Source organism: Micrasema longulum, unplaced genomic scaffold, assembly GCF_059751315.1.
Source record: "Micrasema longulum isolate JH-2025_06_02 unplaced genomic scaffold, ASM5975131v1 h1tg000849l, whole genome shotgun sequence".
Lineage (NCBI taxonomy): Eukaryota > Metazoa > Arthropoda > Insecta > Trichoptera > Brachycentridae > Micrasema > Micrasema longulum.
This window is the reverse complement of record NW_028278041.1, coordinates 980,944-1,003,935: the sequence shown is the minus strand read 5'-3', so window position 1 is coordinate 1,003,935 and position 22,992 is coordinate 980,944. Positions and strand designations below refer to the sequence as shown.

At 32.3% G+C, this 22,992-nt stretch overlaps 1 protein-coding gene across 7 annotated transcripts in view; it reads left to right on the top strand.

Annotated features, from left to right (window-relative positions):
- LOC148278657 (protein Aster-B-like) overlaps window positions 1-22,992 on the top strand; it is a 37,695-nt gene that overhangs the window by 5,493 nt on the left and 9,210 nt on the right. For 4 of the 7 annotated variants that reach the window (XM_088231110.1, XM_088231107.1, XM_088231105.1 and 1 more), the window contains 6 exons: window positions 3,608-3,733; window positions 5,167-5,257; window positions 13,003-13,315; window positions 15,017-15,327; window positions 16,833-16,952; window positions 20,093-20,225. In XM_088231110.1, the coding sequence (XP_088087236.1) occupies window positions 3,608-3,733; window positions 5,167-5,257; window positions 13,003-13,315; window positions 15,017-15,327; window positions 16,833-16,952; window positions 20,093-20,225 (1,094 nt within the window). The remainder of the gene's footprint in view (window positions 1-3,607; window positions 3,734-5,166; window positions 5,258-13,002; window positions 13,316-15,016; window positions 15,328-16,832; window positions 16,953-20,092; window positions 20,226-22,992) is intronic. The other 3 variants (XM_088231111.1, XM_088231108.1, XM_088231106.1) reach the window with 1 other exon arrangement.

The following is a 22,992-nucleotide window of genomic DNA, read 5'->3' as shown; positions in this document are numbered from 1 at the left end:
GTACAAAAACTAATTATTAAAATTATACTTCACAAAAATTCAACTTTTCCCTCCAACCAATTATTCCAGGAAGCTGAACTTTTGAAGCCACGAGACATTTATTGCCAGCAAAGTCTAAAATATGTTTTTATGCGCCAACATTTATTTCCTAAAAGTTTTAATAGATCTAGTCAAAGATTGAATAGTTTACTTGAAATCGTTTATTCTAAATCCTGACTCTGGCAAAGACACTCATTTTTCATAGCTCCAAAACTGTTTAATGCATTTCATAAGTACAATATGATAGAGATTAATTATTTGAATTTGTTTGAAATTATGAATTAAAAAAGCAGATTTAAATAGCTTCTTTTTTCAATGAATAGAATATGCTTATTATAATTTTCTCATTTTTAGCGACAAAAAAAATGTATTCTAATATTAGCACTCAACTTTTTGATATCTATCGTATTTTTCCAGTAGATTTTATTTCAATTTCAAATAAAATGTATACCCACATACCTTTGTGGGATTTTTTTTGTGTTAATGTAATAGTTTTTTTTGTATTTGTAACTTATATATACCTATTGTAAAATGCAAAGAAAAAAATATAAAAAATAAAATAATTAAAACGAACAACTTCCCTTTTAACCACTTTTTTTTTACCTACCGGTTTTAAAGCTACACAAGCTTCTTTATCAAGGTATAATTAAATAATTAATTTTATCCTATTTTATTTTAACAGTGATTACTAAATATTACATTAAACATGTGGAGCTACTAAATAAGTCAAGTCTTTTTGTCATGTTGCTCTTGTAAAGATAGGAAGTGTGAAGTGAGATGGATACGATCTTTAAAACTAGACAGGAGCTTGTGTAGTTTTGAAACCGGTCAGTAAAAAAAGAAGTAATTAAAAACAAAGTTGTTTTATCCAACAATGTCTTGAGTATGTCCAAACGCATGCAGACTGGCTAGAATAGTGAATGTTACACAGTGTGTAAAGTGGCTAATGACAGGTCATAAGCCCTGTAAATGCCTAGACTTCCATATTCCCTTCTTAAAAATGTTTTCCCTCTCTGTTGCAACAAATTTAAGTTGTTTTATATTTATTTTATTATAATGAACAACTGCAAAGTTTGTGCTGCAAATATAAATTTCATAACACTTAATATTTCAGATTTTACCAAATAAATATCAAGTAGGAACCAAATAACCTACCCATTATTTCTTTACTGAGATTTGTGGCCTGGAGTGCTATTCTGAACCACTTTTGCGGCACGAGAAAACAGTTTTCTGTATGTAAAGGCGTAAAAATAAACCAAGTAAATATTTTAAATCGACCAAATAAGAAGAAAATACGAGGTGTGTTCAGAAAATAACGGGAATTTTTTAGGCATGTATACCAACATAATAATAAAAAAAAATTGACAATCGGACTCTCCTAACCCGCGAAATTAAAAAAATTCCCATTATTTTCTGAACACCCTTGTATCTTCTTCTTATTTGGTTGATTTAAAATATTTAGTATATTTTACCCCATTACATAGGAACTGTCATGTTCTGAAACCGGTTTCTGAAAATTTATTTTAGTGATTTTACACAAACTAAATACAATGTAATTATATTATTTAACATGGAAAATCACAAAGTATTTCTTCAAATATTATTTTTAATCATTTTTAATTTGAACTGAGACTGTTTACAAATTTATATTTACATTGACTATTTTTGACAAAACACGACAATGACTTTTTTCCATATCTCGTCATTATAAACATACATATCGTTGGGGTCGCAGAACAAAGACGCATGTAATTTTCTTAGATTCTTTTGATTCTTCTCGACTTTCTTTCGTGGACTTTCATCCTGTTTATAGTACTACGCTAAAATCACAGGTTTCCGTAATGTATGCGTATGAAAATATAATTAAAAAACTTTGGCTTATTATGAAAGTTAGTGAATCAGCTTTCACAAATATGCTAATTTTTTTGCATTCATATTATATTTGTAATAATAAAAATAATTAATTTACAATAATATGAAATATAATTTTCCAAACAGATTCCTTTATATTGTTTAATATCTTTTGAATTAAAATCATTGTTTCCTTATATGTACCTAATTGTAAATAGGGCAATGTATTGCTACACTAACTGCTACATATATTTATTACATGAAAGATGATCCATCTGAATTTTCAAATGCAATTCCAAGTATTATAAAATATAGTAGCGAAAAAATATTTTGTCTGCTGAAAAACTATTTTGTATAAATTTTTGTTTATTTAAAAATGTTTTATTGACTTAGTATTATGCTATAGCATAATATTAACATTAAAGCTGTATTCTGATTCTGATGAAGAGTATGAGTAAGAGTATGTGATTCAGAAAATTTTTAAATGCCGTTCTTTCCAAATCGCAACCATTTAAAAAATAAATATTAAAAAGATATAATAATTATCATTTTCTAAGGTATTTCGCACTGAAAATATACTTAAAAGTTTTATACAACTAAAATGTAGTTATATAACCTACTTTTTGACCCGCTGATCATTATTGAAAAAATTTTAATACTTTTTTTTTAATGAGCGGTGCTATGGGAAATTGGATATGAAAAATGTTTTCACAGCATTTAATTGTAGGGCCAAGTTTCTCTACAATGTATAAAAATGATTTTAATAAAAATGAACTACTTTAAATGACATCACAAGTTCTTCTAAATCAACCAACGATAGAGTATTGTGATAGATTCCCAGTTTCTAGGAAGCCAACCCACCAATCAGGATAATTCACCGAAGAGAACTAGTGACATCACGCGCGGAGTAAAAAAATTACAAAACATAAAAAATCATAGAGATGATAATGCGATACATAAAAATAAATTTTTGGCTTAACATTTAATATAATAACTTAGTCTATTAACATTTTTTATTTTTTTTTAACTCCTGAACTTCTTGTGCGGTTTTGAAAGAACGGCGTTTGAAATTGGAAAAAAATATGATTTCCGTACTCTTTTTCAAATTTCAGCCTTAATTATCTTACATTAATCCTATACTTATTCTAACAAAAAAAAATTCTAAATATTGTAAAATGGACTTATTGCAAACTTTTTTTTCTGTATTTTAAATTAAAGAATTAATAATAGGGAAATATCACTTTTTTAAAAACATTTTTAAAGTCTATAAAATACTGTCCAGTAAAAAAAAACTTTTTTTGCCAATTTTTAGTAGCATAAAAAAAACTTTTAAACTTGTAGTTTTGAATTCCCGGAAAAACAGTGATTCCATTGGGCTCGCCCCTAATACGTCATGATTCATGATAATTTGTTCCTGCCATTGAAATTTGTGTAGAACAATATCTTGATGTCACAACAACCAAGGCCAAACATGTTGCGTTTTTCTATGAACTTAAAATTATTGAATTTCTTTTTTATATTTATGTAAGAAAACATTTCTCCAAAATATCCATTTTGATTTTGAAAATACAATTAATTATTCCAAGTCCATTTCATATATTTTTATCGGTATTTGTAGTATGTGATATTTCCCTATTGTAATAATTTTAATCTGTGAATTTGTCCAATTTGTATTCATTATTTGTTTTTTTTTAATGCTCTGTTTAAAATGTTTTAGGCGAAAATCTGTGGAAAATCTTGTAATTTCATCTCACGATGCCATTGGTCAAAGCATCAGCCATGCCTTATCTTTCTCAGGAGCTATCACTCAACAAGCATCACAGCACAACTCATCAGAACACCGGTTAGTATCCATCAATTTCACTCATGCATTCTTCTCTAATCAATGGTGATAATGTGATTAAAACTACCTCAAGAGTTTATCGATTCCCAAAAAATATGATTGTTTGATCATAATCTTTATACTATCAAATTAAAATAATATATTAAATGTTTGTATTATAGTGCATTTTTAAAATGCATTTTTGTATACAGTGTGAGGTTTCTTAGACATTGTGCAGCCGTTTTTTATAAAAATAATTAAATGCGAAGGGATAATTATTGAAACACAAGTCAATATTTTGAAAAAAAACTTATATCGGGTGTGTTTTATGTTCCAGGCCGATGTTTTTTTAAATAAATTTTTAATGAAACACAATTTTATGGTTTTTAACAATTTGTTTGAAATATGATGTCGGTCATGTGACCGCCTCTTTCTGTATTTTTGATTACATTTTTGCTTGACTTCTGATGTTATTTTGGCAATTGCTTTTCAGATGTTGTCCTTAAGAATCAGAATTCCTATTGTTTTGCTGGTGTTCACCTTTCTCGATAAGATCCCTCATAGAAAAAATCTGGGGGGGGGGTGGTCAAATCAGAGGATCGTGGGGGCCGTTCGACATCATCGATTTTGTTTTTTTTTTTTTTTCGAAAATTTACATTGTTGAATTAGTTGTGTGTTATGTGGTACGATCCTATTTAAACCACAAATGCTGTAGGCCTAATTGATCCAATTCGGGTACAAAAAAGATTTCCAACATGTCATGAAATTTTCCAAAACCCTAATTTATGTGCACACTGTGCCACACAGCATTAATATTTTCTGATGTATGTTGGGTATGTTGTCGTCCAGACTTTGCCTTATCTTGGTAGAATGAGATCATGTGGAAGAAAACGTATTTTCACAAAGTATTGAGGTTGTTGAGTTACACCAAACGTTGCTTTTATGTATAAGTTTAGTAATAACAAAGTTACAGGAAATACATACATATATATTAATGTTCTTATTAAAAAATAAGCCCAATCTTTATTCAAGATAGTAACCGGAATTAGATAGAATGAAATGTGTACATTTGTACCTATCTATGTAAACCTTTCCTATAGTTTTTTACTCCGTTTTAATTTATACATAAATGAATGAATTATTCTAGCAAACTAAAATAAATAGTGATATATAGGAGTGAACCACTTTTTAAAAAAACATTTTGGTTGTCCTGAGAAAAGGCAACAAGATAAATCAGCAGAGTAAATTGCATATGTTAGCCAAGTTTTTTGCATTTGTGAAAATATTAAATTAATTTTACTATGCATATAAGTTATTTATTATTGTAGTAAATATAGTAAGATACCTACTGGCTCACTCTTACCTGTGTAAGGGCTACCATTTAAGGTTTAACTTGTAACTGACAGCTTCTTATTTATTTCAAGTTTTTGTTTTTAATGTTTCATTTTTTTCAGAAGTGTATCGCGTTCTCCATCTCCCTGCCGCCGCCCTATAACTTCACCAATATCAGAATATGGTGACTATTTGGGACAATCTCTTGAAGTTGTAAGTATTTTCATAAAACATACTTTCTACCAATAATGGCTGAAATTACACATCGTCAGTGATAATACAATACCGCGTATTACAATAACTATAAATGGATTTTCTTGGCAGAAAAACCTAAAAAGTGTTCTTTTTGGCTACGCCACATTTACTGTATGTGTGTTACACGTTGAATTTATGTGCTGCCTACTGGGCCCTGGTTAAGATGTTGCGATTTCTACTGTGCGTACCACATTTTTGTCTCCGGCCCAACATAATAATACTTTATTCAAACCCATACCGGCGGTCTACCAATAAGTAAAATGACTCGCCTACAGGCTGTACTAAATGCCGCAGCGAGACTTATTTTTGGAATCTCTAAATTCAGTCATATCACTCCACTACTTCGGGAATTGCACTGGCTAAGTTTTCCACAGAGGGTGGAATACAAACTCTGTTGGCTTATGTATAAGTCACTGCACAACTCTGCTCCAGAATATCTAAGGGAACTCTGCATTCCAGATGAACTAGCTGACAGACGTCTTACGCTTAGATCAGCTACATCTACGTCGAAAGGAAAAGTTATTATATCTCTACGCACTAAATTCGGCGAACGTGCATTTGCGGTTGCAGGCCCTACGGCATGGAATGCTCTACCAGCAGAAATCCGAAACTGTGAGAGTGAAGTGATATTTCGGAAGAAACTTAAAACCCACTTGTTCTCTAAATCATTTGAATAAATTCTTAGCATGTGGTGGAAAAGTAATATGAAAAAGTACATTATTTTTCTTAAATTAAAAAGTTAAAATTAAATTTATATCTTTATATAATCACTTTGTAAAGCGCCCTTGAGGTATTATATTACGAAAATGGATCTTATCCTGCCTGCCGCGAGAAAGGTTCCAAACAATAAGGTGCCAGAACCCCAGTACAAGGTAGGTGATTGCGTTAATTTGTATTAGGGTTCAGTGGCAAACAAAGTAAAGATAACCAATTTCCGCAAACCAGTAAGTCTGCCTTGTGGCGCGGTCACTGTTAATATATTACTTACAATTTCAATCAACCAAAAATACTGCTTAAGTATAAAAAAAACTAACATTATTTAGAGTAAAAATAACAATAAATTAAAACTGACTGCTCTTAGTCCCTTTGATGAATTTATCACAATAAAAATTTTTCATTTAAAAAAACAGGTAACGCGGTATTGCAGTATCACTGACGATATAATGAAATATTATTTATTATATAATCATCTTCTCATATAAATAAATTTGTGTAACTGTGCGATTAACATTGGTGTTCTGTATTCAAGTGTACATTTATTTTCATATTTATAATAATACAAGTTGTGTACTATTTCTTATTTCACATTAAATATAATATTTATGTGACAATTTATGTAACTGTAATTGGTTAGGAAAGAAGCCTCTATTGGATTGGAAGTCTCTTATTGGAAATTGGAGGATTTTTTTTGGTATTTAAAAATACATACTTTAAAATTTATAATTTTTAATTCCCGCAAAAATGGTTCATTACATTGGCCACCATTTTGAACTTTATGACCGTTTAAATTGAAATAGAACATCGTCAGGAATCTTGGTTTCACCTTTTGCTGAATTACTAACCTAGTAATTAATGTATCTAGCTTGTTGGCAGACTTTTTAAATATATTATGTAAACCATTGTCTCCTCGGTCTCATTTGTCTCACTGTTCTTTTTCACTTTCATTCTTGCTGTTCTTTTCTAGGAATACCGATTTTTAGTCAGTTTCAGATTTAATGTTATTTAAGAAACCCGATGTTGATTGTGGAATATTGTCAATTGTCAGTTGCGTCGTCACAAGATAACTCGTTTTGTCAATTGTGAAACTGCTCGTAATCTGTCATGGGGCCGATAACATCTTACTTCGCATGCTTAAGTGCAATTTTCAATCCCAGAAACTGCCTCTGTGAAACAGCAAATGAAACGGCCCAAGATTTGGCACTAGAATTATTGTACAAGATACTTTCACCATTTTCTGATACATATAATATGAGCTTAAGTGTTACGAATTGCTGTAATAAAATTGGCAAAACTGAATTATGTTTATTTCACCCTAAGGGGCCGAATCGTATAAATGTGCATAAATATCAGGCTTTTGAAAAATTACATTAAACTGAATATTTAGGAGCAATACAATCTGATTCTAGTCGTACTTCCGTCGTACTGAAATATTACATTATATTTACTGGTGGAAATAAGTTTCTACAATTATATATTTATTTATGTTAGTTTTATTCCATTTCCGTACCTGGTGAGATCATTCTCTGTTCTCTGTGTCACGGGACTTATTCTCCTTTTACTGAATCATTACAATTTAAAATTAAAAACCCATTCATTATTTATGAAACTACGCAAACGTTTTTTAAAGTAAGCATTTACTCTACATGCCACAAAATTATCATATTCAGTCCAATTATAATAGAGTACTTTTTTGTTAAAATATAAACCTGTATTGACTTTTTTCTGTGAAATATTGAAAATAAATATTTATATAAATACATGATTTTTCGCGGCCGAAATTTTACAGGAACATTTTTTATAATGTACTTTTAAAATATCCTAATGATTTTTTTGGAAAATTGCATTAAAAAAAATGAGATTAAAAACATATGTGACCAACAAAGCGATACGCACCGAATGCAGACTAAGGAAGGGGCTGGGTAGGGGAAGAGAAGGAAAGCTAATTCGTGACGTTGATTGTCTGCATTTTCAAATTACAAATATATTTTTTTTCATTAAAATAAACGAGTTTTTGAAATAAAAATACTATATTTTTTTTTATAGTTTACCATGAGGAATGTTCTTCTAAAGTTTCGCTGTCTGGCCCTGAAAACTGTGTATAAAAATATATTTTTTAAATCTTTTGTGACATTGAAAAATTGCCCCTTAGAATTGTTTATTTTTTTTAATGGATAAAGAATTTTTGTTTGTTTTTTTTTAATGAAGTTCTGTGTGAGAGTCAAAACCAGAACCCTGGACGAGCTTTGGCTACTCTCAGGTAAAAAGTCTAAAAAATAAAATTGGGCGGAGATTAGTCCGCCTCGTAGTGTAGTGGTTCGCGCATTCACCAAGCATGCTCGAGTTCAATCTAGGTATTTATTTTAAAGATGGTTAAATGCAATAATTCATTGTACCTGGACTAGCGCCTGAACCGTAAGACTGATCACCTTACCTTCATGTAACAGCGTTTGGTGTATCATTGGGTGCTTTTTAAATAAATATTTTATAACATCAACCATGTCGGAAATCAAACCTGAGGCCTTTTTTTTCTCTTTTTTTTTATTAAAAAAATTTACGTTTACAATTTCATGGCCATGCACTTAAATTCCGGCTTAACCGCAAATGTAGTTTTTTTTTTGCAGGGATTTCTCTCTTTAAAGCTTTTAGCGACACAAACAATACCAAATATCAATAACAAAATAAAAGTTTTGAAAAATGAATGTAGTCCTTTTTAGGAAAAGAATAAACACTTCCTTCCGCAAAAAAAAAAAATATCTACTCTCCCCGCACAGTAATCTGCCAATTTTTCCCCAGTTTTTACTGAAATTCTTGTCTGGTTACCAGATTTCACTCTGACATGTGTATTGTAAAGTATATTATCTAACCTTGAAAATTAAATAGGAAGCCTTGATTCGATAAGCAAAGATAACCCCGATTCAAAATATTGCCTAAAGGAAGCAAATCATATCAATTGTATAAAATTAAGTTTTTTTATTATTCTACCTAATATTATTGTGCCCAAATTATAACATCCAGGAAATGAGGTCTTAAAGAAATCCCAATTGTAAAAATAATGCTGATACATAAAACATTAGAAGACATTTTAATATTAATTTTTTTCTTAGACTCGGTGTCTGTGTGACTTTAATTTCTAAATAAAATTACAATACAATCTAAATAACTTTCGTAAAATGCGCACACTTTGAGAGTCATTCATAGAGAGCACTTACATTGTATCTTTTATAAGAAAAGGTTGTGTTGTATTGAACTCTTGTTTGGTTTTATGAGCCGGTATATTAGTTTATCAAGTGGATAATGTCAATTGTATTACATTACGCATCAGAGTTTTTGTTAAAACAAACGTAAGCATCTAAAATTTATTTACATAAGATAAACATTTTGTTTCAACTTAAACAAGAAATTGATAGTGTTCTCTTACAGTTTTTCGTGCCTCCTGTAGCCCTAACACAAATTTTGTTAAATTGTCCTCTTTAGTATCTCAATTAAAAAATAAGATACTTTTAAATGGCTTCTTGTAAATTTGAAATATTTCAACTTGTGCCTATTTCAGAAAAAAGAAACAGGGTGAAAAGGAAATCAGTAAGATTGCAATAAAAATACACAAATTATAATTTTTCTGTAGTATGTAATTAATATTAGAACCACTAATTTTGTAATTTTCCATGTATTAATGTATATAACTTTTTTTAAAACCACTAATTATGTAAAGTAATACTACCCATTTCACAAAGGAACCGTTGTTTCCAAAACAACGCCTGTCTCTGTTGAGTGAAATTGCCGGAAATCAATGGAATGGAATGATTTGCCTTACTGCACCATTTTGTAATACATTAAAAAACAAATTGGATGTAATATATAGGAAGTGAAATAAGATTACAAAAAAAACGAGATAGAGGCATATCAGCTTTAAATAATATATTCAACGAGTCTCTGTGCCGCAAGTTTTATAATATTTTTGTGATTATTGGAAGGTTCGGGATGGGGGTGTCGACTGGATTCAAACCCGAGACCTCAAACACAATAGGCAAACATGCCTATCATTACAATAGACAGACTTCTCTTTATTTAATTTCCCTTTTCAGATTTTTTTACTAGAGAGTGGAAAACGCTTGTCCCGGATTCTAGTTCTAGTTCTTCAGCCTTATTCTCTCCACTGCTGGATAAAGGCCTCTTCCAAACGTCTCCATTCCTTCCTATCACCCGCTTTCATCATCCACGTTTTACCAGCAATAGAGGCAATGTCGTCGATCCATCTTTTCTGTGACCTTCCAACACTTCTTTTGTTTGCCCTTGGTTTCCACTTTATTATTCTGGGTGTCCACCTGCCATCATTTTGTCTCATCTTCGCAGAGCCTGTAACCACTAGAGGACGCGTCCCCAGGTGGTGGATAGGGGAACACTCGACAGATATGCAAGGTAGGAGGGAAATAAAATACCTCCCGTGAACCAAACAGGCAGTAGCGTCTGACCCAGATTGAGCGGCTAAAAACGGCGTCTGCTCCCTATGTTAAGGGCGGCTGAATCCAAACATGTCTGGCAAGCAAAAACCTCCAAACAAACTAAATGAACTCGAATCTTAAAACTAGATTACCCCAGGAGAGTAGAATAAGTTCAGAATCTCATGCCGTGCCAACGGTCAGCCCTAAGGACTCTGGGGGGGCAATGGTTCGATTAAAAATACATCTAGTTCTTACAGAGAACTGTAATCTGTCGACCTCAAGGTCAAATGATTAGCGCGCTTGCCTACCACGCAAGAGGTCTCGGGTTTAATTCGTAACAAGGTTGACACGAAACATTTTTTATTTTCAAGTATTTTTACACTGGAATATTTCATAATCCCTCAACTTGCAACTGAAATGTTAGACTGATTCTTACCTTCATGTAACAAAAACAATCAAGATACTCTGCAATTGGTAAACCAATGCAGTGCTCTATGCACCATTAGGTGCCGAAAGGGAATGATGATTATATTCTTCATCCGCTCGGACACAGACATACATAGAAATAGAAAATTAAAATGAAAATAAGATCAATTTGTTTAATTACTGACTGGTTATCGCAGCTACACATGCTCCTTTATCAAGGTATAATTGAGCATACATAGACATAATTGAGAATTCTCAATTTCGGCGGAGAATACAATACATAATTTTTTTTATATATATAACTTAGTTTGATAGTCTATTAACAAATAAAATAAAAAAATTAAACCACTGAACTTCCTCATTATACGTCCATGAAAGAGCATGTGTAGCTCCGAAACTGGTTGGTTTCTATATATTACGTTGAGAAAAAGTAATTTCGTATTTTTCAATGCTTTATAAAAAGTGTTATAATCATCCGATTTAAGTAAAATATGCGCCGCTCTGTTTGATAACTTGTTGCCTACGAGAATTCAACTTCATAATGCCCCTCTCGCAGAAACCCTTGTCCCTATTGACGAAAAACCTCAAACAATCAATTTTCACAGGTTCCCTCAAGCGCGTTGGCCATAGACAGGAACAGGTAGTATTCACTCAGTGGATGCATAAGAACTTCCCATTTGAGCTCCCGGAGCTTCTGGCCCGTCATCAAAGATGTGTGCGGCCTGGTGTTGTCCTAATGAAACATGATTCGTCTCCTATTCACCAATGCTGGCCGCTTCCGTTCGATTGCCAGCTTCAAACGGTTGAGTTGTTCACAGTAATGGCAGAATTTAGCGTTTGGCCATAGGGGAGCAGCTCATAGAGTATTCCCTGCTAATCCCACCCAACACACAGCAACATCTTCCTGGCCGTCAGTCCTGGCTTAGCCACGGTCTGGGCCGCTTCGTTGGCTTGCGACCACGATCTCTGTTGCTCGACATTGTCGTAAGTGACCCACTTTTCATCACCAGCCACAATCCGCTTCAGAAATGGGTCGATTTTGTTGCGATTCAGCAGCGATTCGCAGATGTAAATTCGGTCCGTGAGGTTTTTTGCGTCAGCTCGTTTGGCACCCAAACATCGAGCTTTTTTTTAAATCCAGCCTTCTGCAAATGATTCAAAACGGTTTTATGATCAATATTCAGCTTCTGGGCGATGCTACGACTGCTGACATGACGGTCTATCTCGATATTTTCCATGATTTTATTGTCATTTTTGACAACAGCTCTGCCAGAGCGTGGTGTATCATTCACCTCCACTACACTAGAACGAAATCGCTGGAACCACTGTTGTGCAGCACCAAACCGAAAGAGTATCAGCCCCTTATACATGCAAATTTTTTTGGTCGCTTTCGACGCGTTTTTCCCTTTCAGGTAGTAAAAATGTATAGTATGGCGAATTTCTTTCTTTGAGACCTCCATACTGGACGCACGATAGTTCACGACTGAACTGACCAAGCGCAATACTGTCAAAGAAGCGTTTGCAGTATACACTCACACCTTTAGAACCCCGTATCGTATGATCCGATGTGACTAAAAATGTTTTTTTTAATTTTATTTATTTATTTAATCCAATATAAAATACAAATACATAGTTGACAAAAATGTTTATACAATAGGTAGGTACATTCAATAAATAAATATATATTTTTTTTATGGATATAGCCACTCCACTGGCCTACAGGCACGTTCCGAAGTGTCAGTGTATTATTTATTTATACATAATTGTACATAATTTGACATCAATTGTGTAAAAATTAAAACGAAATAAAAAATTTAAAAAATTAAAACATACCTACATCAATAAAACGAAAACGGATTTTCAAGAAACTAAAATTACATTCTTATATATGAAACATATTCCTCAGCTTCCTGTCTACTCTTTTTAGCAATCCATTTGATCGAGATATACTTAGTTGAAAAAAAAGGTGCGAAATATGAAATTACTTTTCCCCCAACCTAATAAAATAAATAATAAGTAGATAAAACCAATATGTTTTTATTTTAATATTGAATAACTACAAAGTTAGATCTTCAAATATACATTTTAAAGAAATTTAAAAGTTAAATTCTATTTCAGGTTGGCAGAAGCGCAAGTGACACCAGCCAATCTCATTCCACTTCACCTCCCCAATCCCTCTCTATAACCTCTCCTGGCTTGTCCTCTCCGGAGACAGCGCCTCCCTCCCGCCCACCTAGCCAGGAGTGCCCAGCGCGCCACACGCCCGTGCCCCCACCTCCCACCTCCTCCACGCCGGTTTCCCTCAAGACGCAGGAGCCAAGGAGCAAGAAGAAGTCCTGGTACAGCGCCCTCTACCCCACTTACAAGAGCCGATCCGAAGACTTTAAAAAGATATTCAAGGACGTACCTGACGATGAACGACTCATTGTCGGTAAGTTAACCAGCCAATGACAGGTTGAAATCAATTTTGTTTATTTGAAATAACATATCGTCACACTAACTTGTAAATCTTGCAAGTCCACAAATGCCAAAAATGATATTTTGGGGTGTTCAGTTGTGTGTAAAACTTGTATATTCGTACAGTGCATTATTTAAAAAACATTTTTTTTAAAACTTTGCTGCAAGGGCTTTCCACTAAGCAGTTCAGGGCTATGTGAAATTGGATAGATAAAAAGTTTTCTACGCGCCGTAAAAATTAGAGCATTAAATTGTACGGCAAACATTTTTGATAAATTCTTGAGAAAATAATAAAAAAAAAATTACTTTGAACATCGCCACTAGTTCTTCCGATCAACCAATTATAGTGTTGTGATAGGTTTCCGCTTCCGGGAAGCCAACTCACCAATCTGCAGAACTCTCCGACTAGAACTTGTGACGTCACAGGCGAAGTAATTTCAAAATTACCTAACTTTAAAAAATCATAGCGCCGATAATCCGATACATAAAAAAATATGTATGTATTTTTTGGGTTAGTTTGATAGTCTTTTAACAAATAAAAAAAACTACTGACCCTTCTCATTCGCTACTTAAGTAAGAACAATTTTTTCTCTCCCCTGAACAAAAGTATGTTTGGGATTTATGAGTTTTTTAAGTTATGCCAACGATATTCAAAATGCAGTATAGGTACACTAAAATATTACGTGGATATTATTATTTACAAGACTCGCCGAGCTTCAGCGGCTCGAACCAACAATACTGGCAGTGCATTTTTTTCATTTTGTAAATATTACAGTACGTAGGTGGATCATTAAGTCTGTGACTTTTTAAATAAATTATACTTTTTTCCGCAGAGACATTTTATTCCTCGACAAGTCTCCTTTGAGCTCAATACGCTTTGTCAAATGTTTCTCCAATTTTTTTAATGCCTTTTAGATAAAGAAAATTTGTCGAGGCTTTCAAAATAGGCACTCGTTCGACCGATGATTTTATAGCTTGAGCTAAGTCTCTTTCCGCCGAGCCATTTCTTCCGGTTTGGAAATAGGAAATAGTCACTGGGAGTTGAATCGGAGAATATGATGGATAAGTGACCAATTTGTAGCCCAATTAATGAAATTTTGCATTATTATTATGTTTTGGTAAAAGGCCTCAAGAAAGGAAAAAATAATAAAAATAGGAACTACGCATGTGTCCACCCATACATATGGCCCCCAGTGACAGTCTATCATTCGTCCGGCTTCTTGAATAAGTTTTCTGTGGTTTCCTCTTCATGAAGCAAATGTTCCTATAAAGATCCACAGCTGAAATTCCCTCTCTTTCCGGACACTACTCAGATATAGATGGCTAGGAAACAAAATTCACTCGTTGAATATGAAATAAACCTTGTTTATTATAAGCAAATTCAATAATACTGCAACTCTCACATGAAAAATATTTAATAAAGCCTCCAGTAACTATTTTTTTATTTTCAAACCTGAAGAAATGGCTCGATGGAAAGAGATTTGGCTTAAATGATGAAATCATCGCTCAAACAAACGCCTATTTTGAGCAACATTAATATTGTGTAAAGTGAAACTGGCTAATGGCAGGTCATAAGTCCCGTAAATGTCTAGACTTCTATACTTCTTTTCCAAAAAAGGTTATTTGTCTTTTTTAACTGTCTTATCACCTTGAATTTTGTTTTTATTTCTTTCAGATTATTCTTGCGCCATTCAAAAAGATATACTAGTTCATGGTCGTCTTTACGTTTCTCAAAACTACCTCTGTTTCTACGCTAATATATTTCGATGGGAGACATTCCTGTCCCTTCGCTGGAAAGATGTCACTGCAATAACTAAAGAGAAAACCGCCCTTGTGATTCCTAATGCCATTTTAATATGTACCGACAGCGAGAAACATTTCTTCACATCATTTGCCGGAAGGGACAAAACATACTTGATGCTATTCCGAATTTGGCAAAATGCCTTGATGGATCAACCTATGTCTATTCAGGAAATGTGGCAATGGGTTTGTAAATTACTTTTACACTGCCTAATTAACATCATTTTTATTCTTTATATAATTGCAAATCGCTCCTTAAGTTGTAATAACATCGCGCAAGTAATTTTTGTTATTTTTACAAGATGGCTATAAAAACAGCTTATTTTATTGAATGGAAAAGGAATTAGACTTAGGGTTTTTAATAGGTGACAGTTTATGGATAAACGTTTCATTTATACATTGCCAGGAGTAATTTAATCATTTATTTATTCAACAATATTTTGAGTTTGTCCAAATTTTTGTAGACAAGGACTGGATTCAACTCCCCGGGGAGCTGTTTATATTAACATATTACAACAGAGATGAAGACTTAAACCATCCATTGACAGGTCATAAGCCATGTAGATGCCTAGACTTCTATGTTGTAATATGTTAATTTATTTATTCATTAAGGAAATCATAGTCTTTTTTTATAAATATGTACAAGGTACAAAAGAACAATTTAAAAAAGTAAGACCAATTACAGAGTTCACATTAATTTATTATGAATGCAGGAGGAGAGGGGAAAAAAGTTATTGAATTCTAAAAAAAATGTATGAAAATTAAATAAAAAGTACATAAAAGGGAGAAGACATTGTAAAGCTCCAACTCTACATTCCTCCACCCTCTCTCTGTTTCCATGAACATATATATTTCTTAGTAAAAATTCACAACCAACAATAATTGATTACATGCAGATAGTAGATGTACTCATGAACAAGTAAAAATGAAGAGTTGAAATTAAAAGTTAAAATTCAAAGTTAAAAGTTAAGCAGGAGATAAATTTTAAATGTCTTTAATAGATCTGATAAAAATGTGGTATTTACAGTGTAATATGTCGATGTCACTAAAACTGTCATTATAGGTAATCTGTATTCTTCGAAGAGTGCTATTTTTCATATAATTAGTCATTGAGCTAGGAATGTCGAAGAGTACAGATTGACGAGTTCTACGGACAGGGACTCGATATGAACTGAGGAGTAGTTGAGCTTTTTAATAAAATAAGCCGTTTTTTCATCGTCCTGTGAAAATAACAAAAATTAACTTCATTTTGAGGTTAGGTATCTTAAAATTTGAGGTGTTATAAAATAAATTTTATTTTAACTGACACAACTTAAACAGTATTTATGTTGAAAATCTGAACAAATAATCATTAAATTTATAAAAATTAAGTACAGTTTAAAATTTGAAAGATGAAACTTGCTATAACTGACTCATTTTAATAAGGATTTAATGTGAAAATCTGGACAATAATCAGATAATTTTAGTGATAATTGATAAAAAATTTGATAATGTAATAGTGTTATGAAAATGAAAGACATTAACATTTTTTCCTAACCATATTACTCTAAATGATTATTATCTGTTAACATTGTGTGACTGGCCTTATCCTTCAAATGTGTTATCTTTTATCACACATGTTTATCACTACCGAACTTGAAAATTGTATTTGGTGAATATTTACCTCACAAGTTGTTTGAATGTTCTGTTAGGTTCACATCTGTTATGGGGAAGAGTTAGGCTTTAATTCTGATGATGAAGAATATCCACAAAATTTCTTAGAGGAAGATAAACTATCTGGTATGAGACTATCTGCTGAATCTATAACAGAGGTAAATATCTATTATCTTCAGTAATAATAAGATTTTTACATCATAAATATAAATCAAGATCATTTATGGTACACCCAATAAAAATAGAAACCTGCATGCACTTATTTTTATTTCAAATATAAATATACACAATTATGGTGCAGATTATTTTGACATTTGTGTAATACATGTTTAAAATATTATTTTAAGCTAAAAAATGTAAATTTTCATACCGGATGACTTAACCCTTTATAGGAAATGTATTTGGTGTTGATTTATGTCTTGCAAACCTAATAAATTATGTCCTTTTTTAAGATAGTAAACCTATTGCATTTAAAAAACCTTAGTGGAAAACTGATCTACCAATGTACGTTATTACTACACTATTGTGACATGGCAGCCTCCTTGGTGTAGTGGTCAAGACGCTTGACTCACACACGAAAGGTTCCGGGTTCGATTCCCGGTGAGAACACAAAAATTTAAATGTGTATTTTCTCAAGCCTGGATGTTCTGTGATGTAATTCACCACTGTAATTAGGCCTCCTGGCCTGTTGTGGTGCAAAAATAAATAAATAAAAAAATAATAAAAATAAGAGTCCGCCAAAGTACTTATTCTTTGTATTTGAAGATTTAAATAAGACTTGAGATTAAGATTGATGCGAAATATAAGAAAATAAAAACCTCAATTCTGGTAGTACATATATGTATACCATAGAATTGTGTGTAAAGGGTTAAAGTAACTCAATTTTACATTTTAAAGGCATGTTTATTTGCATTGAAAATGTATTTACGTACATTGGAAAAAAACCTTTTCGTAACTTATTTTATTTATTTTTTGGCACCATGTAAATAAAATAAGGCAGGAGGCAAATTTTTAATATGTTAATGGTAGAGAATAATTATTTATGACATTGTATTATTAATTTATGAAACTATCTGATGGTTAATTACTATATTATACACAGTTTATATAGATTTCTGCCCTGAAGTGGTCTCAAAACGATACTTTTCATCAGCATAATATGTTAATTATTAATATTTTTTAATTCTAGCTGAATCTGTGTTTTCGTTTAATTAAGTGAAAACAGAATAAAACTTGTCAGTACTTCTAATAATATTATGTTGTCACAATTTCTTTGCATTGGATTAACTTTTTGCTTCAGTAAAAGTTGGTTTGTGTTATTTTGTCTGTATATATGTTTAATGTCTATCTTTCTTCTTTCCGCATGAATTACTGTATTTTCATTTTTAATCTCAAAGCAGCACACATTTAAGTTCTAACATAGCCTCATTTGAGTGTTCTAATGAGAACATGATGTAAATTTTTTTTAAAAGTATACACATGTTTTGATTTTTATTCATTCACATTTTCTCTCATTTTGTTAAACTTTTGCACCACTTTATACTATAGAACTCAATTTTAAATACATTCTATCTATAATTATTGAATTGTTCTACCTACACACTAAGGTATGGTTTCCTAAGAGAGCGGTGCCGTCATTTAGTGGCCATCATGTAGCGGTGGATTTCATTAAAGCGTTGTCTGTACAAACTAGATAGTGCAGGTTTCCTAGAAAACGTTGATTATGAACAGGACGTCAAACACACACAGTTTTGTAACGTTTTTTCTCGTGTACCGGTAAACATTTTTATGTCTGAAAATGAGCGCAAATGTGATTTTGACTATCAAAAATTACGAAATTTTATCGATTTTGTAAGAAAATTGTGAAAAATTGAAAATTGCATTGAACCTTGAAATGCACACTTTGGGGCATGATTTTCAAATATCTTAGTCTCCTCTATGTGATAGTTTTCGACTTCTGATGACTCCTCATCTTCCAGATATACCTACTCATAATGCTAAGTTTGCTTAGATTGTTCATTTTCTACCGCAGTATGTCTCAGTTTTATATAAAATAAGTTAATAAAATTAGATAAGATGGCTGTCTTGTTATGCCCTCCGCATCACGGCTAGATAGCAGCACTGCTTTCTTAGGAAACCAAGACAGTAAATAAACTGAGACCTCCTCTACAATATCATCGTACATACATATTTCAATTGAAATATACGTATATGTAGGTGTCTCTGGGCATCAAATGATGTATTTAACACCCACACATAAATTAAAAACATAATTATTTGAAACATCATCATAATTTCCCTATCCGCATCCAGTAGTACATAGGGTACTGCATGGTACTCCAATTGCATTGTATCTTGATCATTTGATAAATAAAGCCAAAATGATCCTCAGGCAAACCGCAAGAGGGTACCATTTTTTAAATAATGATTGTGATAATAATTGTAATTACAACTATAGAAATCCACCGATAACCATGATAATGCTTAGTGAAATCATTTACTTAAAAATTATTTTGTCAGATTCAATTATAAATAAACACCACTGTGAGTTATGCCAGTACTCCTGTATGGGTGTGAATCTTGGCACCTTACCAAAGCTCATACCACCAAACTTCTGAGTTTTTAGAGTGAGTGCTTGAGGAGAATATTAGGCATAAGGTGGTTTGATTGCATAATTAATATTGAAGTCTGAGAACAGACGCAGCAGCCTCTTATAACGGGCATCTTGAGGAAGCGGCGGTGGACCTAGCTTGGACACGTGCTGTCGCATTAGACACATCTGTTTTTTTTTCAACTTTATTCGGTGGAACTAAAGGATGCGAGATTGCCGTGGGAGGAGGCCAGAGTGCTGGCTGGCAATAGGGTCTCCTGGAGGCGTCTGGTGATGTCCACGTGCTCAAAGAATGAATACAGTTCTGCAGGTTAAATAGAACCAGAATCCTGGACAAGTGATTTAGACTCGATGACTGCTCTCAGGTAAAAATCTTAAAAAACGAAATCGACTGGGGTGAGTCGGCCTCATAGTGTAGTCGTTGGCGCAATCGCCTACTATGTGGAGTCCCGGATTTGATTCCCGGCAGGGTTGACATAAAATATTTGTTTTCGAACTGGTTTAATATTTCACTCACCGTGTATTAGTATATCATGATGATCATCTTGCCGTCATGTATTAACCGATCAAAACACACTGCGTCGGAGTAACAATGCATTGCCCTATGCGCCACTGTGTGCAGATAGGGAAGTGATGTGTCACTGTAATGAACTGTAAACTTATCATAGCATTGCATCTGTGTTGTAGGATTTCTTAGAGCACGGTTTGGAGAGTGGAGTTTTGGGCGGAATGAGTGACGACAACATCCTCCCCGCAGTGTCAGGTGACTTGCCCTCCTCCGCACCTCCCACCCAGTGGCGGAGATGCATCAACCACGCCTGTATACATTATACCTACACCCGTTACCCTAACCCACGCTGACCATCCATATTGCACCAGAATAAGAATATTTTTCTTTGTGTTGGCAGCACACCTATATCATATTCGGCGAATAACACCTAACATGCATACTTTTTCTTTAACTTTAGTACAGAATTGAAAAAAACCTTGATAAGAATGATGTATATATATACATACATTTTAATATTTTGTCGTTTTTGCAATAAATATGCTCGGAAAGCACTTGATATCTTTAAAAAAATAATTAACATGGAAAACAGTCTTTAATTTAATGTTTTTAAAATAATTTATCATACGTATAAATAATCGTAACTCAAAAAAATTTAATTTCTAGGAAAGCCTAAACACTAAAATAACATTTAGTCATGTTTTTTTGCCAATTTTTGCCAAAATCATGTTTTTTTGCATTGAGTTTTTTATTTATTTTTCTTTTTAACCTTTGCTATGCCGATGAGTCATATATTTAGATTCAATTTTAAAAATTACATTCAATTTTTCAAAGAAAATCTATACTATACAATGGTCTCAACCACTACGATGATTTACCTTACCACTTGAAAAATTAAACTGAAAACACATTTAAAATCAACCTGAAAAAACACATGATGACTACAGACGATACATAACATGACTAGACCTTTTAATATTTCTTATATAACCCTAACGGGTTTTTAAAAAATAATATAAATAAAAAAAAATTAAAAAGTAAATTATTATATAACAAAGAAATTAGTTTAAATATGACAGAGTTTGAGAATAGGCGCCTTCAAATAAGTGTTAGTGTAAGTTTGTCATTGAGCCATCAATCAGGAAGCTAGAACTGTCTGTTTTTTAGCATATGAGAGTTTTTTAAATAATTTATACAGTAAACAAAATCAGAATTTTTTGAGTTATAACTATTTTATCAAAGTGCGATATGTAATTAAATTTACAGTTATGGTATTAAGTTTTTTGTGCAATATGAATGGGGTCAAACCTTTTTGTGTACTCTAGTAAATCAAATTTTATATTTATGTGTATTTTGTATTCAACTTTATTATTTTTTTTATTATATAATGAATATACAGTCAAACTTGGTCAAACAAAGAAGACGGGACTGACTTAATTTGAGAGAAAGGTTTTTTAAACCAATTGCCATTGCATATTGTCACTAAGTAAACAAATAAATATACGCACTTATAATTCATACAGATATTTTAAAATAAAACTGTTTAGGAAAATTATAATAAATGCTTAACATGCCACTTTCTAAATTTCAAAGGCAGATAAGTAAACATGTATTTTTCCACCATGTCGACACTGTGGGTTAGGATAGATACAACTTTTTACACACTTCAACTTTTTCACACTACGTTCTATTTTACAATTCAAAGGTTAGATTTTAACTTGTCTGACATTACCCACCTTATGTTTATTATGGAATTGACCGTGGAACATTTTTTTTATTTAAAAACATTGTACAAACCCCCGAAACAAGGATGTCATACATAAACTAAAAAAAGTTGTAAATTGTAATAAGGCCCATACTTACTGAGTTCACAAAGCTTGGATTTTTTACACGCAATTTTATCCATACGTGTTATACTTTGTCAATGTTGTCGGTTAAAACGCCAATGAGGAAGTTCAGTGTCTTTTTTTTATTTGTTAATAGACTATCAAACTAAGCCAAAGATGTTTTTTTTTTAAAAATTTTATCGTATTATTAGCGCTATGATTTTTTAAAGTTTTGTATTTCTGAAATAACTCCACTTCGCCTGTGACATCAGAGGTTATTCTGTCAGTTCTTCCGATTGGTTCGTTTACGGTAAGCAAACCGGATATCCTTCACAGCTCTCATATTATTGGTTGGTTCATATGAACCAGCGACATCGTTCAAAGTAGTGTGTTGTTATTAAAAAAAAACATGCAATTACTCACAATTAAATTCTCCAATTTTTAACCGCGTCCAAGAAAACATTTTTTGTATCCAATTTCCTGTAGGGCTGAAATTCCCCATTAGGTACTTAGACACTTGCATAGTGTCATAAATGTAAACCGATCCCAATGCCCAGTGGCATCGGTACTAAATTAGTCCCTTTTTTGGATTTTATTACATAGGTTCTTATTTTGAAAATTATGTTTTTAATTGATTGAAGAGTTTTTACTTGTTACAATATTTTTGTTCGGTCAAAGAAGAAGCTCATTACAAAAATGAATAAATGTATGGAGAAAACCACGTTTGTTTCCTGATTATGCCTGAGATCTCGCTATTTCCGTGATCGTTATAACCAAGTTTGACTGTATTTCTCTAATAATGCAAAAAAATATTATACAAGGCAGTGTAACAAACTGTATACATATAATTCTTTTACTAGAGATCACAATATCATTTTTGGAAACATTGCTTGCTTTGATTATTGTGTGTGTTATTTAGTAGAATCTTGATTTACAGAAGCATCTGAAACTGCAATAACAATTTTGATTGAACATTTAAACCATTGATTTCTAGTTATTTTTAACATGTAAAATTAATAATAAATTAACTAACTAATTTGTTAGTAAGTAATTTAAAATTGAGAACAATAATTTATCTATGATAATGTCATAGTATATCAAGAAGAGCCTGTTTTCGAACTCGCCTGTAAATCAGCTGTCCACATTTTTTTATTTACTATCCGCCCTAGTAAATCAAGAGTCAACTGTGTATAGAATATGTCAAAAAAGAATAGAAAACAATAAAAACTGAGACTACCGCTGATTTTTATGGG